Source organism: Eucyclogobius newberryi, unplaced genomic scaffold (genome assembly GCF_026437365.1).
Source record: "Eucyclogobius newberryi isolate DKJ021-1_F unplaced genomic scaffold, fEucNew1.0.hap1 SCAF_4, whole genome shotgun sequence".
In the NCBI taxonomy this organism is placed as follows: Eukaryota; Metazoa; Chordata; class Actinopteri; order Gobiiformes; family Gobiidae; genus Eucyclogobius; species Eucyclogobius newberryi.
In genome coordinates, this window is record NW_027316056.1 from 1080698 (window position 1) to 1104082 (window position 23385).

Genomic DNA, 23385 nt, shown 5'->3' on the forward strand with positions numbered 1-23385 from the left:
GTATTATTTTATCTTTATTTTCCCCCTCCATTACTTATTGAGAAATGAGAGGTTCTTTCTATAGGAGATTTTTTTTTTTATAAAAGTTCTTTTATTAGGCAGAGCAAAATAATATGTCTGTTTGCCGTAACCCGACCGAGCCGTCAAAATTATAGCCGACTGAAAAAAAAATATCAGCATTTTGTCAAAATTATGCCAAATTCTTTTATTTTTCTTATATTTCGCCGACTCACCGACCGTTTTTTCAAAAAAGCGCTGTGTTGAATAATTTTGTATCACTGGAACTCGCTAAAAATATTACGAAGCCGAAAAAGAAATGAAAATGAAACTTAACACGAGCGGAGAACGTTCAACCCATTGTCTGTTGAAGTATGACCCTTGGCGGTCACTGCGTGTCACTGGCAGAATAGAAAAAACGGGATTTGACAGTGGGCTGAAATATGCAGAATTTGTCATATATGACCAAGACGTTGACGTGAAAATGGCCAAAAAATAAAATAATTTGTCCTGTACAAAAATATTTTTTGTTTTGTACATTTACGGTAGCATCTCTTTTGATAAATGATAATATTAACTTAATTTCATAGGCAAATTATCATTAAATTCTATATACAAATTTGGATTTTTTTAATGCTTTTAAGTAAAAAACAGACCATTTATTTGGGGCAGCCTTAAGAGTATTTTTTTAAACTTCCTATAAGTTATCTGTCCTTTTCCTCTGTATCTTCCTGTGTTGCAACAATGACATTTCTCCATGTGTGGACAATAAAGGAATATCTTATCTTATCAAATGTCACATGTCTTAATCTAATTCCTTCCCTCTCTCCCTCTGTCTTCTACAGATACACTTTCCCTCAAACCCTCTGCAGCCGGTCAGCACGGAGAGGCGCGGGGTCAGCGTGCCTCTGCGCTGACAGAAGCGCGCTGACCCCACAGAGTGACACGCGGGGTCAGCAGAGCGGCGCGCGTGCAGCTTCCAAAGATCAAGAGTTATCAGCACTTCAGGTATTTGTATTGAAACTCTTACATTGTGTTAAACAAATGTTATGTTAAATAGTTTGCCATTTCTTAAATGTCCTGTTATTTGTTTACAGCTTTGATGCCAAGAGACCAGGTGTGGTGCAAAAAGTCACTGTGAAGCAGAACCTGTGGAATTTCAGCTACTACGCAATTCAGCTGTTCTGCCTCCGGTTGACAATCTCCATGTCCTGGTCCCACCTGGACTGAACATTGACAGGCAGACCTATCTGCATGAAAAAATCAGGCCTTTCTGTGCTGACGAGGCAAAAGACATCACATGCCCAGCGCCGAGAGTCACAGCACAGAAGAGGATGTGGCTGTGATCTCTGATGTAATTGGACTCTGATGGTGTACATATCATATCTATTATCTCATTAATTAATACATTTTTATGATGTACATATCACCACTTCCTATTGCACTACATAACTTTATATCTTTTATATTTCCTTTTGTACATATCGTGCCGTTTAGTGCTCAGTGTTCAATGTTTTGTTGTTTGTGTTGCACTGAATCACCTGTGAATTCTGTTTATCGACAAATGGCAATAAACCCTATTCCGATTCTGATTCTGATTCTTGGATTATAAAAGGCCCTGAATAGCATCAAAGTATTTCCATTTTAATATAGTAACTTCTGATTCTGATTCAAGTCCAGTTCACATCAATAACACTCCTTGAGTCTTGAGTGACAGCTGTAGGGGGAAGGTGGTGTCACTGTGACAGGGGGAGGGCTTATCTCAATGAGATGCAAATGAGCCCCGCCCCCTGTGACTCTGGGCTCACTCAGGTGAGAAACTTTAGAGGCTGTTTTCTCAGTGAAAGGTTTCAGGGTTCAGAATAAGCAGTATCGCAAAATGCGACGCAATTTCTCTCAAATACGATGCATTCGTCAGAAAAAGGTGTGTTTGTATTCCAGCTTTTGCGATACAAACATGTGTGTTCAATTGTATCACCAAAGCGCCTAAAAGTACTGATCACTCGTCAATCGATCGTCAATAACGTCATGACACATGTAGGACGTGTGTTGTCACTACGAGTCCCGCTGCTGTCTCAGACCACGAGTCTGAAAGTGGGAGGAGCCACGTGCGGTAAAGTTAAAGTCACAGATTCAGACTTCCAAGGTCAACAGCTCCTTAACGCAAAAGTCTTTGCAGATCATTCACATCCAAAATATTCATATTTACACTGCAGTGACACAACCTCGTTTTTAACAATCAGATGCGTATTTTGGGCGCAACGAATTACACTGATCCGAATGTGCAGAGCCGAGACGAGTGCTTAGGGACCGTCATCAAATAGCAAAACGAAAAATGGAATGGAACGTCAAATAGAGCGGTACAATTTGAATAACACATCTGACGTTGTGTTGATTAATTTGTTCAACAATTAATTTTATTTGCAAGTTTTATTTAAGTGTTTAAAAGTTAATTTGTTAAGAGTTTTCTTTAATAGAATGTTTACAAATACATTTAAATAAATTATCGTGTTATATCAATGGAAAATCTTGATTGTTAGTCACTTTCGTGTTTTGCTATGCAATTATCAAATTGCTATAAAAAATTGTACAGTGAAAATCCTTAATCTGAGCCCTGGGTTTTGAGAGTTGTTTACATTCAAATGACCTCAACTTACTCAAATATGATCAGATGTGCATGAGTGAGACATCATTGTATAGCTTTGAATTCACACTTTCAGAATCTGTGAATAACTCAAAATGCCTTGTAAGACTTGTAACTGGTTTATCCACGGTCTGTCACATATATGTGTGTGAGCTAATGACGGATGGACAACAATTAGCAGTTTAGGGTTGGACGAGGAGGGATGAGACACCACCACTCTCATAATTCTTTCAGCACTCAGCCCCAGAGACCTAGCCCCATGGAGCTAGAGCGTGCGCAAGCAGGGACAGGAAAGGGTGCTAGAGAGGCAGATAAACAACAATGGCAATGGTCAGTTATTTTCATAATGTCATTATCTATTTTTGTAAATGTCATAAATATTTGACTCAAATATAATAATGTAATACAAAAAAAATAAAAAGGAAGAAGGAAAATTAACACATCTATGGATGACAATGAAATATACAGCACATAGTTCAGGAGTCCACTAAAGGTTCAAATGCTCTAGAATGGGTTTCCATACAATATTACATGTTTGAGGGTTATCAGACCCCTCATACCTTAATCTCTAAATATAAAGTACTCCTAATAATTCCCTGAGCGTTCATTGAGTGTCTGCTTATGTCATAAAGGATTTTCCTGATTTTTGACGCATTCCAACTCCTTAACACTTTCACTGAGGTTATACCTCTTTACAATCGCTTTCACCGTCTTAGCGGGACTATTGGCAGTGTTTACTTTACCATTATTAGTATTATTTTGTCTTATGCTAGCTATTTTTATTTTATTTTATTATTATATTATTTATCTTATCTTTTTTGTTTTATTTTTCCCCTCCATTCCCTATTAAGATATGAGAGGAGTTTTGTTAATAAGAGTTTTGTTTTTGTTTATTAGAGTTATTCTATTAAGATTTTTTTTTTAAACTTCCTATAAGTTATCTGTCCTTTTCTCTGTATCTACTGCGTTGTAACAACGAAATTTCTCCATGTGTGGACAATAAAGGAATATTTTATTTTATCTTATGCTTTTGACATTTGTAATATTTGCAGTATTTGCAAAAGTCTTTTTTCGAAGTGAATGCATTCACAAAAAAATAAACTTTTAAGGATTTTTTATTAATTTTCAATGTCTCTAGATGCATTAAGTGTTGTTTTGAGCTCGATCAGACGAAAAACCTAGGGCAAGTACGGTTTTGAGAAAAGAAAGTTAAACGTGGCGGCGCCACTTGAATTCAACATGGCTGACTTCCTGTTTATCATACAGTAATGCTGCCAGGTGTGTTTTACTCGTCAAAGATAGCTCTATCACTGTCACAAGTCTCATGTGCCTTGACCAAAAATTAAGAGTTTCATGTTTTCTGCCGGCCGGGCACAGCCAGAAAGAGCGACGTGGGGCCGCCCTCCCGCAGGCCCACTAGCAGCAGGAGGATCCATAAGGGGCCGGTGCAGAGAGATCTGGGCGGCAGTTTACGGCAGGGGCCTCGACGACCAGATCTCCGGACACAGAGACTAACTCTGGGGACATGGAATGTCACCTCGCTGGGGGGGAAAGAGCTTGAGCTTGTGCGGGAGGTTGAGCGATATCGACTAGATATACTCTGGAACCATCTCCTCGAGAGGGGCTGGACGCTCCACTTCTCTGGTGTTGCATTCGGGTGGGGAACAGGTCTCTCACTGCCTACGGGCCGAACAGCAGTGCAGAGTACCCGGCCTTCTTGGAGTCCTTGGGAGGGGTACTGGACAGTGCACCGACCGGGGACTCCGTTGTTCTACTGGGGGACTTCAACGCTCACGTGGGCAATGACAGTGACACCTGGAGAGGGGTGATCGGGAAGAACGGCTTCCCCGATCTGAACCCGAGCGGTGTTCAGTTATTGGACTTCTGTGCTAGCCACGGATTGTCCATAACGAACACCATGTTCAAGCACAAGGTTGTCCATCAGTGCACGTGGCACCAGGACACCCTAGGACGGAGGTCAATGATCGACTTTGTTGTCGTGTCATCTGACCTCCGGCCGCGTGTCTTGAACACTCGGGTGAAGAGAGGGGCAGAGTTGTCAACCGATCACCACCTGGTGGAGACATGGCAGACCCAAGCGCATTGTAAGGGTTTGTTTGGAATGTCTTGGGGAGCCCTCTGTCAGTAGGGTCTTCAACTCACACATCCGGGAGAGCTTCTCCCATATCCTGGGGGAGGCTGGGGACATTGAGTCGGAGTGGACTATGTTCTCCGCGGTCTCCGGTGCCGGTTGTGGCGGCAACCCCCGAACCCGGTGGTGGACACCGGAAGTAAGGGATGCCGTCAGACTGAAGAAGGAGGCCTATCAGGCCACTCTGGCTTGTAGGTCTCCTGAGGTCATTGACAGGTATCGGCAGGCCAAGCGGGTCGCGGCTTGTGCTGTCGCAGAAGCAAATACACGGGCCTGGGAGGAGTTTGGGGAGGCCATGGAGGAGGACTATCGGTCGGCTCCAAAGAATTCTGAATTCTGGCAAGCCGTCCAGTGCCTCAGGAGGGGGAAGCAGTGCCTCACCAACACCGTTTACGGTGCGGGTGGAAACCTGCTGACCTCGACTGGGAATGTCGACCAAGGAAGGAATACTTTGAGGATTTCCTTAATCCCACCATCACGTCTTCCTAAGAGGAAGCAGAGACCGGGGACTCAGAGGCTGGTTCGTCCATCACCCAAGCTGAAGTCACTGAGGTTGTTCGCAAACTCCTCGGTGGCAGGGCTCCAAGGGTAGATGAGATCCGCCCTGAGTACCTAAAGTCTCTGGATGTTGTAGGACTGTCTTGGCTGACACATCTCTGCAACATTGCGTGGCGGTCGGGGACAGTGACTCTGGACTGGCAGACCGGGGTGGTGGTCCCTCTGTTTAAGAAGGGACCACCTTCTCAAGGAAGGTGTGTTCCAAGGGGGATCACACTCCTCAGCCTCCCTGGTAAGGTCTATTCCAAGTAGGAGAGGAGAATCCGACCGATAGTTGAACCTCGAATTCAGGAGGAGCAGAGTGGTTTTCGTCTTGGTCGTGGAACACTGGACCAGCTCTATACCCTCCATCGGGTGCTCGAGGGTTCATGGGAGTTTGCCCAACCAGTCCACATGTGCTTTGTGGATCTAGAGAAGGCTTTCGACCGTGTCCCTCGGAAAGTCCTTTGGGGGCTGCTCCAAGAGTACGGGGTCCCGGGGCCCTTTGCTCGAAGCTGTCCGGTCCCTCCGGTCACAGCAGGAGCTGTGTTCGCATTGCCGGCAGTAAGTTAGTAAGTTAACTTGTTCCCAGTGCATGTTGGACTGGGCTGGGCAGGGCTGCCCTTTGTCACCGGTTCTGTTCATAGTTTTTATGGAAAGAATTTCTAGGCGCAGTAAAGGGTTGGAGGATGTCCGGTTTGGGGACCACAGGATCTCCTCTCTGCTGTTTGCAGACAACCTGCAGCATGCACTGGGACGGTTTGATGCCGAGTGTGAAGCGGTTGGGATGAGAATCAGCACCTCCAAATCCGAGGCCATGGTTCTCAACCGGAAAAAGGTGGCTTGCCCTCTCCAGGTGGGTGGGGAGTCCTTGCTCCAAGTGGAGGAGTTCAAGTATCTCGGGGTCTTGTTCACGAGTGAGGGAAGGAGGGAGCGTGAGATTTGACAGGGAGATCGGTGCAGTGGCTGCTGTGATGCAGTCGCTGCATGGGACTGGGGACGGTAAAGGAGGAGCTGAGTCGAAAGGTAAAGCTCTCGATTTACCGGTCGGTCTACGTTCTTACCCTCACCTATGGTCATAAGCTTTGGGTAGTGACCGAAAGGACAAGATTGCCGATACAAGCAGTAGAAATGAGTTTCCTTCGCCGGGTGGCTGGGCGTCCTAAGAGCAGAGTAGAGCCGCTGCTACTCCACGTCGAGAGGAGCCAGCTGATGTCCCACCGGGAAGAGGCCCCGGGGAAGAGGAGGGACTATGTCTCTCGGCTGGCCTGGGAACGTCTCGGGATCCCCCCAGAGGAGTTGGAGGAAGTGTCTGGGGAAAAGGAAGTCTGGGAGTCCCTGCTAAGACTACTGCCCCCACTACCCGGCCCCGGCTAAGCGAAAGAAAATAGATGGATGGATGGATGTTTGAGATGCTAGGTGATTCTGAGGGATGTTCAGAACGACAGTTGTTTGAAGAAGCTCTGGTGGCTATATGGATGGCAAATATGGATCTAGCATAATCATTGTCCAAAAGTGCACGTCATTTTTCCTTCTCTGCCACCACATCAAACTCTCCAGCTTTGTCAGTTAGTCTGACTCTCATTAAGCGTATCAAATCAGTGGTCACAGCTGTACATGCATCAGTTGTCTTCCTTATTTCTTGACTTGGAGCTGAAAGCTTTCTAATGTTATCATATATTTCTTTGAGTTCACTGTCAAGCATTTCAACTTCATTCCTTGTTTTCCATTTTTCATACACAGCAATGAACTTTAAAGAGGAATCTTTAGCTTGTCTTTGAGACTCAACTTCCTCTTCACTGTTACTTGAAGATGAGTTGTCTTGAGATGTCATTTTGCGTTTACAATTTTGCTTTTTTCTTGCAAATCTTTATCTTGCTTTATTTGTGTCTTTCAACTTACTTCACCCATCAGTGGTTGAGTCTGACATTCTCAGTTGCACCTGACCTCGAGTTTTACAACTTGACTTGCTCCGCAGATGACAGAGCTTGCTGCAGGGCAAAGATTATGGAATTTGGCGCCGCCGTCAGGATGCAAAGGGAAGCGCAGTCACAGCCACGTGCGATGAATCAGGTCACGTTTTCACTGTAAGTACCGTGGTTTTACTTAAACTAAAAAGGACATCACGCTTCGTGCTGATGATTGTGTCTGGATATAACTGCACTTTACTGCCAGGACACCGTTACATTTATTTATAACGTGAAAACTAAAAGAAAGACAAAGAAATGCTTCAACTCTAAAACATTACAAAACAGCATAAAATAAAACAATGCACTAAAGAAAATTTACAGTGTTAGCCAACATATGATCATTGGTAGTTAAGAAGTTTGCAATACCAGTGGTCACATGACAACGTACACAGGTAAATATCTACTTAAATGAAATGCAGAAATAATGAAACAATTATGGTTTGGGTCAATTTGGTGAGTAACTAATGAAATTCAAATGTTTTAGGCGGACCTCTTAGTTGGCATAGAAACAAATTAGTGTCAGATACACACAATAGCATGTTGGTATAATCCCTCATTTGTCCAGGAGTGTTCCATTGTAGAAAAAGTTTCAGTTGTAGTCATCTGGATCAAGACCGGAAACTCACATATTTATCCTATATTTATCCTATTCCTTATGGAAAAATAATAAGAAGAATCTGGCCCTCTGCCTGGTTTCAATTTCGATTCAATTCTAATTCAATTCAATTCATTTTTGTGACGCCCAAAGTCACAGCCTGACATCTACATGTCTGATCACCCTCACACCAGAGCAATCAGCTGCTTTGTTCTTCAGAGCCGGTAAACTTCCTGCCTTCCCAATCGAATAAAAGGAACAGCGGGTGTCCAGGACGAGCCTGTTCTCTAAGGTGTCGGCAGTCAAAATGTAAATGTAAACCCTGTATTCTCTGGTTGTCCTTTTGCCTGTGTCATTTGCATCTATGTCCTCTAAGACCTGCTTGTGAATTGTAAATGTGGAATGGTCATGTGACCATCGGTGATTTAGGGAAGAGGACAGAGGTGGGACGGGAGGACTTGGGAGAGACACATTTTGGGGAGCAGGCAAGAGACAGACGCGTGGACTCGGCCTTCCATGAGAATGGCCGAGTCCACATGAGTTTCTTTCTGATTCAGCCACAAGATTAAACAGTTTACTTTTGAAACGAGACAACTTGCTTCTTTGTCTTATCAAGAGATTTTTGACACCACACCAGCAACTAACCCTCTTTATTTACTATCAAACTAGCCTCTTTGATTACTATCATCCCTTTAAAGTTGCTATCAGCCTCCTATTGTAACCTGGCTTACTCTCTCTCCTCCCTGAGGGCCTGATTAGCATCCGAATGTCCTGGGCGTCTACCTCTCCAGGGATTTGAATCTGAGTTACCGGTCTTGATTCGCAGATTGAGTCCAGATGACTAGAACTGAATCTTTTTCTACAATGAAACACATAGTACAACTTTTTCATCACTTCAATTGATTAATTTAATTAATTAATTAATTTAGATATTTGATAATAGAGTTGTTGAATGCCTAATCTAGTGCCGGTGCCCCAAATTACTCTTAAAATATGATTAAAAACATACCCACACTTATGCAGTGTGTCACGTTTGAAATCTTGAACAATTCTTTAATTGATATCAACCTTGAATGTCACCCTCTACTTCTTCCGGTGCCGGTGACGCCCCTCACTCTTTCCGAACTTTTCCTTACTTTCTATGCCCTTTTCATTTTATTTTTTGTAAATATTGTACATACATCCACTTGCCGGATGTGTACAAACCGACACGCGCTGGACACGCATTGTTTTGGGCGTGTCTATTCTATGGATCAGCTCCTGTCCCTGCGCCGCGCTGGAGCCGTGTGTCTATTTCCCGGGAGGAAGCACACCATCCCGGGAGAGATTTTGAGAAAGACGCGTAGGGGCAGGGGCACTGGTGCCAAGCTCCGGGAAAAGAAGCGCCGCTTCAGACCCGCGGTAGCAAAGATTGTCATGGGAAACGTGCGGCCCCTTCAAAATAAGACAGCAGAGCTGGCAAGTCTTACAAGGTACGAACAGGAATATAAAGACTCTAGCATCATTTTGCTCACAGAGACCTGGCTAACCCCAGAAATACCGGATCATACTGTTGTTTTGGACCATTTTCATCTCCTGCGCGCAGACAGAACAAAGGAGAGCGGAAAGAGAAGAGGTGGAGGCCTCGCGATGTTTGTTCATGAGAGGTGGTGTCGATCAAACCACGTCACAGTCAGAGAACAACTGTGAAACAGAGATATTGAACTGTTAGCCGTTAGCATGAGGCCATATTATCTCAGGCCATGAGTTCTCACATGTTATTGTAATAGCAGTGTACGTAGCCCCGTCTGCTAATGCTGACAATGCTTGTGAAGCATTGTTCTCCACCACAAGTAGACTGCAAAACAAACACCCGCAGGCGCTGTTCCTCATCTCCGGTGACTTTAACCATGCTTCTCCCTCTTCTGTCCTGCCAACATACACCCAGTATGTTACCTGCCCCACCAGAGACAATAAAACACTGGATTTATTCTTTGCCAACACCAAGGAGGCTTATTCCTCCTCCCCCCTCCCTCCCCTGGGCGGCTCGGACCATAATCTTGTACATCTGCGGCCTGTGTATGAACCTATTGTGCGCATGCAGCCTGTGGTGCCCCGTGTGGTGAGGATGTGGTCTGCTGAGAGCGAGGAGGCTCTGAGGGACTGCTTCAGCACCACTGTCTGGACCGAGCTTTACAACCATGGGGAGGACATCAACACCATCACAGAGTGCATCACGGACTACATCAACTTCTGTTTTGAGAACATTGTTCCCTCCCGGACGGTGCGGTGTTTTCCAAACAACAAGCCATGGATTAACCGTGAACTGAAAGCTCTGCTGAAGGAGAAGAAGAGAACCTTCAGGTCAGGGAACAAGGAGGAACTGAGGACTGTGCAGAAGGAGCTGAGGAGGAAGATTAGGCAGGCTGAGGCCGGCTACAAGAGGAGGACGGAGGAGCAGCTGCAGCAAAAGAACATTCAGGGAGTGTGGAGGAGCCTGAAAACCATTTCAGGCTTCAAAACCCCCCCTGCCCAGACAGAGGAAGACCTACAGTGGGTGAACGATTTAAATACTCACTTCTTGAGATTTGATCAATCACCCACCCCTCCCCCTGCACAGCTGCATACTCTCTCTTCCACAGCCGGACAATGGCCCACCCCCGTTCCCCTTCACACCTCTGCTCCGGACCATCAGCTCCCCACTTCACCTCACCCATCCCCCCAGAACACGGTCCCCCTGCCAACCACTGACTGTCACAGCAGCACAGGTGAGGAGTGAGCTGAAGAGGATTAAAGTGAGGAAGGCAGCAGGACCTGATGGCATCAGCCCCAGGCTCCTTAAGTCCTCCGCAGATGAACTGTGTGGAGTTGTGGAGCATGTCTTCAACATGAGCCTGAAGCTGAGGGTGGTACCACAGGTCTGGAAGACCTCCTGTCTGGTACCTGTGCCCAAGACACCGCGCGCCAAAGACCTCAACAGCTCCAGGCCAGTGGCTCTCACGTCCCACCTGATGAAGACACTGGAGCGGCTAGTCCTGGACCACCTTCGCTCCACCGTGAGCTCAACCATGGACCCGCTGCAGTTTGCATATCGGCCTGGCATCGGAGTGGAGGACGCCGTCATCTCCCTGCTGCACCGCTCTCTCACCTGGAAAAGCCTGGCAGTTCTGTGAGGATCCTGTTCTTTGATCTCTCCAGCGCCTTCAACACCATCAGCTCCTGAGGGACAAGCTGGAGACGGCTGGTGTGGAGTATGACTTGGCAGAGTGGATCCTGGACTACCTCACAGACCGACCCCAGTTTGTGAGAGCACGGGACTGTGTGTCTGGCACTCGGACCTGCAGTGTGGGGGCGCCCTAGGGCACTGTCCTCGCGCCCTTTCTCTTCACCCTCTACACTGCAGACTTCAGACACGACACGGAGAGCTGTATCCTGCAGAAGTTCTCTGACGACTCTGCCATCATCGGACTCATCACGGACGATGATGTGGAGGACAGAGGACTGGAGCAGGACTTTGTGGACTGGTGTCAGCGGAACCACCTCCTCATCAACGCGGGGAAGAACAAGGAGATGGTGGTGGATTTCCGCAGACGCCACCCCACTGCCCCCTCACCAGTGAACATCCAGGGACGGGACATTGAGAGAGTGACTCATACAAGTACCTAGGTGTTCATCTGAACCACAAACTGGACTGGACTCATAACACAGACGCACTGTACAGGAAGAGCCAGAGTCGGCTCTACCTCCTGAGGAGACTCAGGTCTTTTGGAGTGACAGGGCCACTCCTGAAGACCTTCTACGACTCTGTGGTGGCATCAGCCCTCCTGTAGGTGTGGTCTGCTGGAGCAGCAGCATCACAGAGAGGGAGAGGAGGAAGCTGGACAGAGTCATCAAGAAGTCCAGCTCCGTCCTGGGCTGTGCTCTGGACTCGGTGCAGGAGGTGGGGGACAGAAGGGTCCTGGCTAGATTCACATCTATGCTGGACCATGAGTGTCACCCCCTGCAGGACACTCTGTCCCCTGCAGGACACTCTCTCCGCTCTGGAGAGCAGCTTCAGTGAGAGACTGATCCACCCTCGCTGTGTGAAGGAAAGGTTTCACAGATCTTTCCTTCCTGCTGCTGTCAGACTTTATAACAAACACTGCCCTGAACATGTGCAATACTGATGTAACCATGTGCAATACCTGTAAAAAGAGTGTTCTATTTTTTTTTATTCTGTTTACTTACCTGCTAATAGTATTACCTATTACCTAGTCTTGTGCTAGCTATTTTTACTTTATTTTATTTTATTCTATTATCATTATTTTATTATTATTATCTTATTTCTATCTTTATCTTTTTATTTTTTATTTATCTATTTTATTTTAGTTCCCAAGAGTTCTATTAATGAGTGTGTTTTTTTGAAACTTCCTATAATCTGTCCTTTCCTCCTGTTCTACTGCGTTGTAACAATGAAATTTCCCCTTGTGTGGATATTAAAGGATTATTGTATCTTAAGTAGGAGGACATGAATAACCTCACAGTACTTGTGCTATTAAGAATCCCCTACAATAGCCATCTTGTTCTGTGGTGTTGAACTAAACCAGTGGTCCCCAAACTATGGCCCGCGGGCCACATCCGGCCCGTTGGGCCTTTCAATTATATGAAAATAGTATTTATTTATTTTAATGTTTTATTTTTTTTGGCCGTAGGCTTTATTAGACAGTAGATGGACATGCAGCAAATGTCCGAGTCGGGATTCAAACTCACGATACTGTGGCCACTCATTTTCCCTTTCGCCTGTAATGCCCACATTTCCCCAAGAGATGTCACTGTTCCCTCTAAGCTGTGCGCCTGCGCAATTCATAGTGCGCGCACAAGAAAATCTATGGCGCGCAGAAAATAAAATTCACCACAAACGGCCACCGGGGGCCATCAAGCAGGAAGCGTTTGACACACTGTAGAAGACTCTTGTGGACAGTAGAAGCTCTGTCCAGGGGACACGTCGTGTTCTCAAAACGCTGTGTGTTTTATTACAATCAGAATCATATTCACTGAGAATTAGCCTTATTAGTCCCGCAGCGCAGCGCGGACCGCGGCCCGCGGGCGCAGCGCGGACCGCGGGCCGCGGGCACGTTCAATAGACACTGGCGTGTCACTATTGTGTAAATGAAACTTTCTTGGCCAGACCTGACTCACGAGTCAAAGACACATGTGCATCATTATCTGGACCATATTTCTGTGTAAATATCTCATGTCACAGTAACACTCACTCGATGAGTACGAGCTCAAGAGCAGATGATCCAGATGTGAAGACACTGGTAAATCAGCCACACAGAGTCATCAAGGACAGAGGGGACATTAGGGACAGCTGTGATTTGTTCTAAAGCGGGTCTAAAGCGGGTCTAAAGCAGGACTAAAGCAGGACTAAAGCAGGACTAAAGCAGGTCTAAAGCAGGTCTAAAGCAGGACTAAAGCAGGACTAAAGCGGGTCTAAAGCAGGACTAAAGCAGGACTAAAGCAGGACTAAAGCGGGTCTAAAGCGGGTCTAAAGCAGGACTAAAGCAGGACTAAAGCAGGACTAAAGCGGGTCTAAAGCGGGTCTAAAGCGGGTCTAAAGCAGGACTAAAGCAGGACTAAAGCAGGACTAAAGCGGACCGCTGCTGCGCCGCGTGCACCGCGTGCGCCACGAGGCCCCCGGTTTAAAAAGACGCATCACTCCTGCGTTTATTTCTGTGTAAATATCTCATATGCGGTTTATGACAGGTGCGGCCCTGTTAGTTTATGAATAATATCATCCAGAAATGGTCTTGAAGTGGTACATTTTGGAGCAGTTGATGAGCATAAAGTCACAGCAAGAAGCAAACGAAGACATGAACCTGGACAAAGTGTCCAACCACTGGAGACGTGAGAAGGACAGAAGTACAAAAATGTAACATTCAAGTCAAAATGTTTGCATATTCTGGTGACATTTATAAAGATGTTTTATTTATGGATATTAATCATTCCATGCTGTTACTACTAGATCATTTATGGGGAGAAGAAATGCTAATAAAAAAACGGTCCAACACTCTTAAACTTAACGCCTTTTGTGCTTCACTGAAGGAAACAAAACCTCCGGAGGACGAACAGAAGATGCTGGTCTTGTTTGGCTCGACCTGCATATGAGAGACATTCAGTGTCATGAACATGAACATGAACGTCACAGATCCAGCTTCACTGACCAACACCAAAGGATCGATTCTGAGAATTGCCACAACAAAACTTACACCAGACTTTGATGCAAAACAGGGAGATCAACAACACTGTTCCCACTGAACTTGAAGGTCAATTTTCCTGCTGTGTTTATTCAACTGAAATGTAATTAAATTAATCATTATTTAATGCATTTGTAGCTTTGTTACAAGTTACAGGTCAAATCTTGCCTGTAATTTATAGTAATTCATTAGTTCACACAAGCACACCATATTTTCCTGGCCCGGCCCCTCGGCCAAATTTTAGAACCCAATGTGGCCCTCGAGTCAAAAAGTTTGGGGACCACTGAACTAAACAGATGCACAATTCATTGCACAGCATTGATAATGGCTTCAGTTAGTTCCATTTTGTTACAAAGAGCGCAGTTTCTCAGCAAACTCCCTCAACAGGAAGTGGCAACGATCCTTACGTTGAACACTGAAGTGATGCATGCATAGAGCCCATAAAATACATAATCATGTAATACATGTTGAAAAGCTATTACAAGACTATATACCACACTGCCCACGCTTTTGTTATTAATTTGATAAACTTGGATTTCTTAAGATAAGATAAGATAAGATAATCCTTTATTGTCCCAAATGGGGAAATTTCATTGGTGCAACGCAGGAAGATCCAGAAGAACAGATCACTTATAGGAAGTCTGAAAAACACTTTCAGTAGAAGATCTCCTATAAACAAAAACTCCCATAAATAAATGAATAAATACATAAATACCATTGCATGTGATCACTACAGTAATTGCACATGAATATGTGTCACGACGGCACATGGATTGCACATGAATTTCACAGTAATTGCACATTATTAATCTATACAATTAATATATACAATGCACATAATTAATCACCCATTCAGACTCCCTTACATAGTTACCTGGTGTGCATCTCATAGTGGCCACTGCAATCCTACATATCCTACCTCTAGAGGGCAGTCTGCCCAGTGCCTGCTGCTCCCGTTTGGCCCACGACATGTCCTCATCTCTGGCTACTGTCTGCAGCAGGGAGCTAACTGAGGACTGGAGCTGGAAACACAAGCCAGAATGATTCACAAGATTAAACTAAGACACTATTTGTTGCCATGTCTTACCTGTTCCTCCTGGTCCACAAGATTGGGTGTCCTGGGTCTTGAATTTTTGGAGTCGTTCACCTTCTGCTTCCACCCATCTGCTTTCTGATGGAGTGAAGATCCGGTCTGAGAGAAGGCGCAGTGGACAGTGTGTCAAATGCAGTCTGGGGCAGCATGTACTGTATATTCGACATTGTACCATTTTGTTATTTTTCTTTTAATGTTTTCAAATATTGAAAAATACAATAAACATATACAGCAAAATAAAACAAGTTTAGAAGGAGAACAACAGAGATAAATCAAGATCAGAAGACATCCAAAATAAGAGACAATTCAAGGCAAATATAAACCAGAACAATGTGTACATAATCTCTAAAATGTCCATTTTAAAATAAAGTCTGAATGTAACATTTTGCCAATATAATGTTAGTAAAGTCCTTTCTTTTCCGGGCATTTCGTGTCAGGGGGATGCTCCAGAGAAATATTATGATTATCTCCATGGCAGGAATTTTGAGGCCCAAATACATTGTTCAGATGTCCACTGGGATGATGATGTCATAAATGATCATGTAAAAAATGATGTTATGACCCCGCCCTAAACCATACAGGAAGTCCATGGTGGATCAAACACAACAAAAGTGCGCCTGGTCATACTTTTGGCATCTCCCCCTACAGGTTTCATCAAAAGCACTTCAAATTTGTCCACAAGACACAAAACCCATGAGCAAGGACATCTTATCAGTTTGAAGCTTATACATCTTTGAGTATGGTCATAGAGAATTTGAAACAAAATTGAAATTTTTGGAAAATTAAAAAAAAACTCCACGTTTCTTAAACGTTTTTTAATATGAAAATGTTGCTGGAACGTTTGTGAAGATTTCAAGCTGAACGCAATGATATGCAAATGTAGGGTCTATCTGATAAAATGATATTTGTCGCAGAAAACTGAATAAATCGTAATGGGTTCATTTGTGACCGGGTACAATGTGACAAAATCACATAACTCTAGCTTGAGTTTTGATAGCGGGAAAAAAACTGTATTGTTTTTTTTAAATGTATTTATTTATTATTTTTCTCCCACAAACCACCCCAATTTTGACCCCCTGAATGTTAACGAAAAAAAAAAAAAAATTTCAACCGAAAATTCCGGTTCGTTGTTTGTGCCTGAAAAAATGAATGACGCAAAATGACTTGCTTTGCGCCAACTCAAATTTCAAAATACATTACATGGGCCTACATTGATGGACCTTTTTCATCGCAAACTTATGAAAATTTGGACAAACATACCTCATGTTAGGAGGAGTAAAAAAGTGTATATCATGACCTCACCCTAAACCCAACAGGGAGTTGGCCATTGTGGGCCGAACCTATTTTTTTCAAAAAGATCTCAAACTTTATTTTTTTCCACCTTAGATTTAGAGTCAAGAGGCTTAAAAATGTGTCAAAATGAACTAAACCCATAAAATCTATTATCTAATCTTACCATTCTGATCGAAAAAGCCAAGGATGGCATACCTCCATCTGCAAGCATGTTACCATGGAAACCTGACAAATATTGTCATGCGTTTTGGTTTACAAGCATTTTGAAAGGGATGAAAGGATTAACATCCCAAGCCACGATGCAAAGGGTTTATTGACATTAATTAGAATATTAATAAATAAGAGGGTGGGAGGGAAGAGCACGAAGTCACGAATGCTGATGTGTGTGACCTGGATACCTAAATAGTTTAGCTCCCTTTCTTGCCATTCTAAAAAAAAAGCCGATGACAGCATACTTCTAGTTGCAATCATGTTACTGTGGCAATCTGACAAATGTTGTCATAGACTTAGGTGTGTTTTGGTTTACAGGTATTTTTAAAGGGATGAAAACATTTACTTTGTCATTAGCAGTTCAAATTTGGCACACTTATTCCCCACAACAAACTGAACATAAGAGCCAAAGGGGACATAAATTCTATCTCAAACCTTGTGGTCGTGAAAATGTTGAATGAAGTAGTTTAAAGTTGGTCCTGTTTGTGAGGGAGGGGTGTTGTAGGTGGGGGGGGGGGTTGAGGTGTGCTCTTCGTGGTGGCACATGCATAGCGAGGGCCTTTATCGCCTCATGCGACTTTAATTTAATTGTAATTAGTGTGTTGGGGTTGTTGATATTGTTAATACATTTATTTTATTTTATTTATAACCAATTTTTTATTTTTTTTTTTTAATAACAACATAGAAACGGTAAAGTTGCATTTCTGCGACTTTGGCGCTTAAAGGGTTAGCAACATCAGTGCAACACACGCAGTTGTCCGTGAGTTGGTTTCTCCCTTTACAGGCAAAGGACACGAGATTTACATGGACAGTTACTATACCTCGCCTGTAATTGCAAATGAATTAGCAGATTTGGAAACTGGACTGTGTGGGACGGTAAGGATTACCAGGTTGGGGATGCCAAAATGCCTTGGTAAAAGTGTCTTACAGCTGAAAAAAGGAGATGACCCAGTTTTTTGCAGAAAGGGAAAACTCCTGGCTTGTGCTTGGCACGATACTAAACGTCTCACCATGTTGTCCACAGTCCATGGAAATGATTGTGTTCAGAGGAGGATCCGATCCAAGACAGATGACACTGGCTTCCGTGACATCAAAAGACCTGTATGTGTCGACCAGTACAACGCCTACATGGGTGGAGTGGACACTGCTGACCAGAGGATGAAGACATACCTCTTTCCACACAGGTCCCGGAAATGGTATCATCGCATATTCAATGCCATTATAAGCATAAGTATTGTCAACTCACACATCATATACACCAAATCCACTCCAGGCCCACACAAACCTTTAAAGGTTTACATTCAGAACATTATTGATGCATTACTGGCTGATCACTCCAAAAAACAAGAAAGGCGCTCAAGACCGGAGGGTGAAATGCCACAGAGACTCACAGAGCGTCATTGGCTTTGTCAAGCAGAGGGACGTCCAGACTGCGCCGTGTGCTCTGACCGCTCTCGTACCAAAGGCAGGCGGCAAACAAAGTACAGGTGCCGTCAGTGTGGCGTTGGCCTCTGTGCGGTTCCATGCAACGAGAGATACCATACGCTAAAAAACTTTAAATGCTGTGTTTTGGATATGTAAAAGTGCAGGGTACCTTGACCCTGGATGGACATCTTTTCTGGGATGGCTCTCTCCTTTCTTCACTGCTTTCTCCACAACCTGCCTGGCACCAATGATGGATGTATAAGTTGGAAAAATAAAAAAAATGAAAAAAATACATAATAAATACCGTGTTTGTCATCATTTGGTCAGAACTTGTAATCAGGGCCCGAGTTTGAAGATGTGAGCAAAAGGGGTGAAAATGGGTTAAAATGTGAAAAAACACCAAAATGAGCAAAATGAAATAATCCCCCATCATCAGTGCACTGTTTGCCCCCAGAAAAGCACTCCCCTGGGGCCTGGAGGTGATCTGACCACCAGAGTATAGTACCATATACCCCTGCTGTACTTAGAAAAAAAAACGAAATAGTACACTATGCCCGAAGGGACTCTGTCGTTTTTCGGCAATAGTACACTATACCCCGTTGGACTCTGTCGTTTTTTGGGCTCGTGGGAATAAGCGTTCAGCTCAAGAATCCCGGGCTAAAACACGCTGCTCCCGAGAAATTCTTACGCTGCTCTCACGCGGAATGTGCAAAATGGTAATGCTGGTAGGGAGGGGCGGGCGGTTTTTGAGAATGACGTTTTTCGCAATCGAAACAGGTACATTTCCTGGTTGTGCGGCTACCGGGCAAGGAGCTCGTTTGACGGGCACACGAGAACCGCGATCGATGGGCCCCGTTCTGGTTTTATCCAGCTTCCAAGGCTCCTTCACAGCCGTAATGTCAAGTCATGGTTCGGAGGTGCGGAGGTGAGCGTCGGATCACGGAGCCTCTGAATGGGGCAGGGCCGGCGCATATTTTTGGTCCGACTCCGGTCCCTTCCTCGTCTCTGAGTTTGTCAAATGCAGCGCCTGTCCAGGGCTCACTTTGCTATCAACTGGCTGGTCACCGCCATCGTAGGGCCCTGTTCTGGTTTCATCCAGCTTCGAAGGCTCCTGCGCACTCCGGGGTTGTAGGCATTTGTGGTCCTGATTTGCGCTGGCTCACCCTCATGCTGGACACAGCGCCAGATGATATATTTGGTCGGACTCCGGTCCCTTCCTCGTCTCTGAGTTTGTCAAATGCAGCGCCTGTCCAGGGCTCACTTTGCTATCAACTGGCTGGTCACCGCCATCGTAGGGCCCCGTTCTGGTTTCATCCAGCTTCGATGGCTCCTGCGCGCTGCGGGGTTGTAGGCATTTGTGGTCCTGATTTGCGCTGGCTCACCCTCACGCTGGACACAGCGCCAGATGATATATTTGGTACGACTCCGGTCTCTTCCTCGTCTCTGAGTTTGTCAAATGCAGCGCCTGTCCAGGGCTCACTTTGCTATCAACTGGCTGGTCACCGCCATCGTAGGGCCCCGTTCTGGTTTCATCCAGCTTCGAAGGCTCCTGCGCACTGCGGGGTTGTAGGCATTTGTGGTCCAGAGCCCCGGCTCTAAATTAAACCTGTTACCCTAGTAGGCCGGCCTCCGGGTCCCCCTCTCTTCTTCGGTTATGGAGTACATTGGGCGCGGGGGCAGCCAGTGGAGGGCAAGGGCCCTGCCTCCAAGTGTGGTGTAGGGGACAGGGGAGCCAGGGCCTTGGGGTCCTGGTGTGTGGCCCGTCCCCAGACTGAGTTTGGGGGAATGCTGGGTGGCTCTGGAGGTGCTCCGTGGGTTCCAGGGGGTGCTCAGCGGAGGCCATGCCCGGCCAAGTGGCGCTTCCCCGGGCAGAGTCTGGGGAGAGTGGGGGGTGGCTCTGGAGGTGCTCCGGGGGCTCCAGGGGTTCCAGGGGGTGATCAGCGGAGGCCATGCCCAGCCAGAGTGGCCCTTCCCCGGGCAGAGTCTGGAGGAGTGGGGGGTGGCTCTGGAGGTCCTCCGTGGGCTCCGGGGGTTCCAGGGGGTGCTCAGCGGAGGCCATGCCCGGCCAGAGTGGCCCTTCCCCGGGGTGAGTCTGAAGGAGTGGGGGGTGGCTCTAGAGGGCCTCCGGCGGTTCCAGGGGGTGCTCAGCGGAGGCCATGCCCAGCCAGAGTGGCCCTTCCCCGGGGTGAGTCTGGGGAGAGTGGGGGGTGGCTCTGGAGGGGCTCTGGGGGTTCCAGGGGGTGTTCGGCGGAGGCCATGCCCAGCCAGAGTGTCCCTTCCCCGGGCAGAGTCTGGGGAGAGTGGGGTGTGGCTCTGGAGGTGCTCCGGGAGCTCCAGGGGTTCCAGGGGGTGCTCGGCGGAGGCCATGCCCAGCCAGAGTGGCCCTTCCCCGGGCAGAATCTGGGGAGAGTGGGGGGTGGCTCTGGAGGTGCTCCGGGGGCTCCAGGGGGTGCTCAGTGGAGGCCATGCCCAGCCAGAGTGTCCCTTCCCCGGGGTGAGTCTGGGGAGAGTGGGGGGTGGCTCTGGAGGGGCTCCGGGGGTTCCAGGGGTTCCAGGGGGTGCTCAGCGGAGGCCATGCCCGGCCAGAGTGGCCCTTCCCCGGGCAGAGTCTGGGGAGAGTGGGGGGTGGCTCTGGAGGTGCTCCGGGGGCTCCAGGGGGTGCTCAGTGGAGGCCATGCCCAGCCAGAGTGTCCCTTCCCCGGGGTGAGTCTGGGGAGAGTGGGGGGTGGCTCTGGAGGGGCTCCGGGGGTTCCAGGGGTTCCAGGGGGTGCTCAGCGGAGGCCATGCCCGGCCAGAGTGGCCCTTCCCCGGGCAGAGTCTGGGGAGAGTGGGGGGTGGCTCTGGAGGTGCTCCAGGGGTTCCAGGGGGTGCTCAGTGGGGGCCATGCCCAGCCAGAGTGGCTCTTCCCCGGGGTGAGTCTGGAGGAGTGAGGGGTGGCTCTGGAGGGGCTCCAGGGGTTCCAGGGGGTGCTCGGCGGAGGCCATGCCCAGCCAGAGTGGCCCTTCCCCGGGCAGAATCTGGGGAGAGTGGGGGGTGGCTCTGGAGGTGCTCCGGGGGCTCCAGGGGTTCCAGGGGTTCCAGGGGGTGCTCAGTGGGGGCCATGCCCAGCCAGAGTGGCCCATCCCCGGGGTGAGTCTGGAGGAGTGGGGGGTGGCTCTGGAGGGGCTCCAGGGGTTCCAGGGGGTGCTCGGCGGAGGCCATGCCCAGCCAGAGTGGCCCTTCCCCGGGCAAAGTCTGGCCGTGTGCGGGGTGGATGATCCCTGCTCCGCCTCACGCGAGTTCGAGACCGGCTGGGTGCCCTTTTATCCATGAGGCACTGCACTGCCTCCGGCAGCCGAGTTCGGGGCCCGGTGAGGGCTCCAGGCTCCAGGGGCTCCGACCCGGAGCCTCCGACCCGCAGAAGGTGCTCCCTGGCCGGGCAAAGTCTGGCCGTGTGCGGGGTGGATGATCCCTGCTCCGCCTCACGCGAGTTCGAGACCGGCTGGGTGCCCTTTTATCCAAGAATCAACTGGAGTGTGGAGCTTCTACGGGCCTCCAGGGGCACTGCCGACCCAGAGCTGTGCCCCGGCTTCAGTTCTCTGTATCTCAGGAAGTTTTTTATTTATACATTTATTTCATCCATAATCTCTGGCGCCTAAAGGGTTATAGCCGCGGTAGCGGCGATGCTGACTCTCGCCACCCGCGCAACCGCCTTCCCGCGGACCGCCTTCCCGCCGACCGCCTTTTGATCGCGATTGCCCCGATACTGCATTCTCTTAGACAGTAATTTTTTCATACTACAAATGTCAAGTATAATGTTAGCCCAGTCCTTGATCGTCGGTGCATTTTGTGTCATCCATTTTTTTATGAGGGCCTTTTTTGCGGCTGCTAGTAGGATGCTCCGGAAATACCTGCTGGTTGTGTCCATGGCAGGCGTTTCAAGGCCCAAATACAGAGTTCTGAAATCCATTGGGATGGTGATGTCTTAAATTGCCTTTAAGGCTTTGTTAATCTCAGTCTAATACTTGTGAACAACAGGACAATACCAAAACACATTATAGTGATTTGCCTCCTGGTTGCCACATGTTTCAGTCAAAAGGCTAATAATAAATAAATAACTCCTTATTTGGATTCTTCAAAGGATTCTTTCAACTCATGAAAGCTCTTCAGATGATTCTCCTTTACAATTTGGTTAAAGGCCTTTATGCCTTTTGTTGTCTGGATTTAAAATCTTGAGTCTGTGCTTTTCAGTGTGAAACTTTGATCGTAAACCAACCAGTTTAAGATATTAACATCTTTGTTTAGTTTGTGTGTTTTAATTAGCTCCTTCCATGTTGTAAGAACAGATTTCACCTAAGGGTTCTTCATCTCCCCCAAATGACTCAACCGACAGTAAGGCCTGTACGGGAACCCCCGGCACAACATTAATCTCAATATTTCCATACATCCATTGAACTTTATATTCTGGGTCACACCAGCACAACACAGCTCTAATCTGAGCTGAAACAAAGCAATTTTTCAAAAAAGGCAAACCACAGCCTCCTTTTTCTTTTGATTACCGAAACATTTTGAATCGGATACAGATTTTTCTTCCTTGTCATTAATATCTTGAGATTGCTTTATTCCACTCATCAAACAGCCAGTTGGGGATGGAAATTGGAAGAGTCTGGAACAGAAAGAAAAACCTGGGCAAAACATTAATTTTTATAGTTTTGATCCTTTGACTTAGAGTTAAGGTCCCCTTCTTAAGTTTAAGTTCCCCTACTTAAGGTCACATTTTTCAAGATATTGTCCTGCAGAGATGGAAGTCTGCAGCCGATCACCTTCTCAGCAGAGCGCACAATGCGCTGTAGTCTCTGTTTGTCCCTGGCTGTGGCTCCAGCGTACCACGGAGGAGGTGAGGATGGACTCAATGATGGCCGTGTAGAACTGCACCATCATCTGCGCTGGCAGCTTGGCTTTCCTCAACTGCTGCAGGAAGTACATCCTCTGCTGGGTCTTCTTGATGAGGGAGCTGATGGCAACCTCCCTCTTGAAGTCCTGGTGATGGTGGTGCCGAGAAAGCAGAGGGAGTCCACAGTTGTGATGAGGAAGTCTGTGATGGTGAAGGGGGGCTGTGACTTTCCTGAAGTCCACGAGTCCACAAATAGGATCCTGGCATAGGTTCCCGGGGAGTTAAGATGCTGTAGGATGAAGTGGAGTGGCAGGTTGATTGCGTCGTCCACAGACCTGTTGGATCTGTAGGCGAACTGCAGGGGTCCAGCAAGGAGGAGGT

At 47.0% G+C, this 23385-nt stretch overlaps 1 protein-coding gene across 1 annotated transcript in view; it reads right to left on the minus strand.

The window, feature by feature from the left end:
* LOC140377305 (BAR/IMD domain-containing adapter protein 2-like 2) overlaps positions 1–23385 on the minus strand; it is a 70981-nt gene that overhangs the window by 2822 nt on the left and 44774 nt on the right. Inside the window, exons 8-9 of the mRNA XM_072462674.1 lie at positions 15198–15302; positions 15030–15132 (exon numbers count right to left, since the gene is read on the minus strand). Of these exons, the coding sequence (XP_072318775.1) occupies positions 15030–15132; positions 15198–15302 (208 nt within the window). The remainder of the gene's footprint in view (positions 1–15029; positions 15133–15197; positions 15303–23385) is intronic.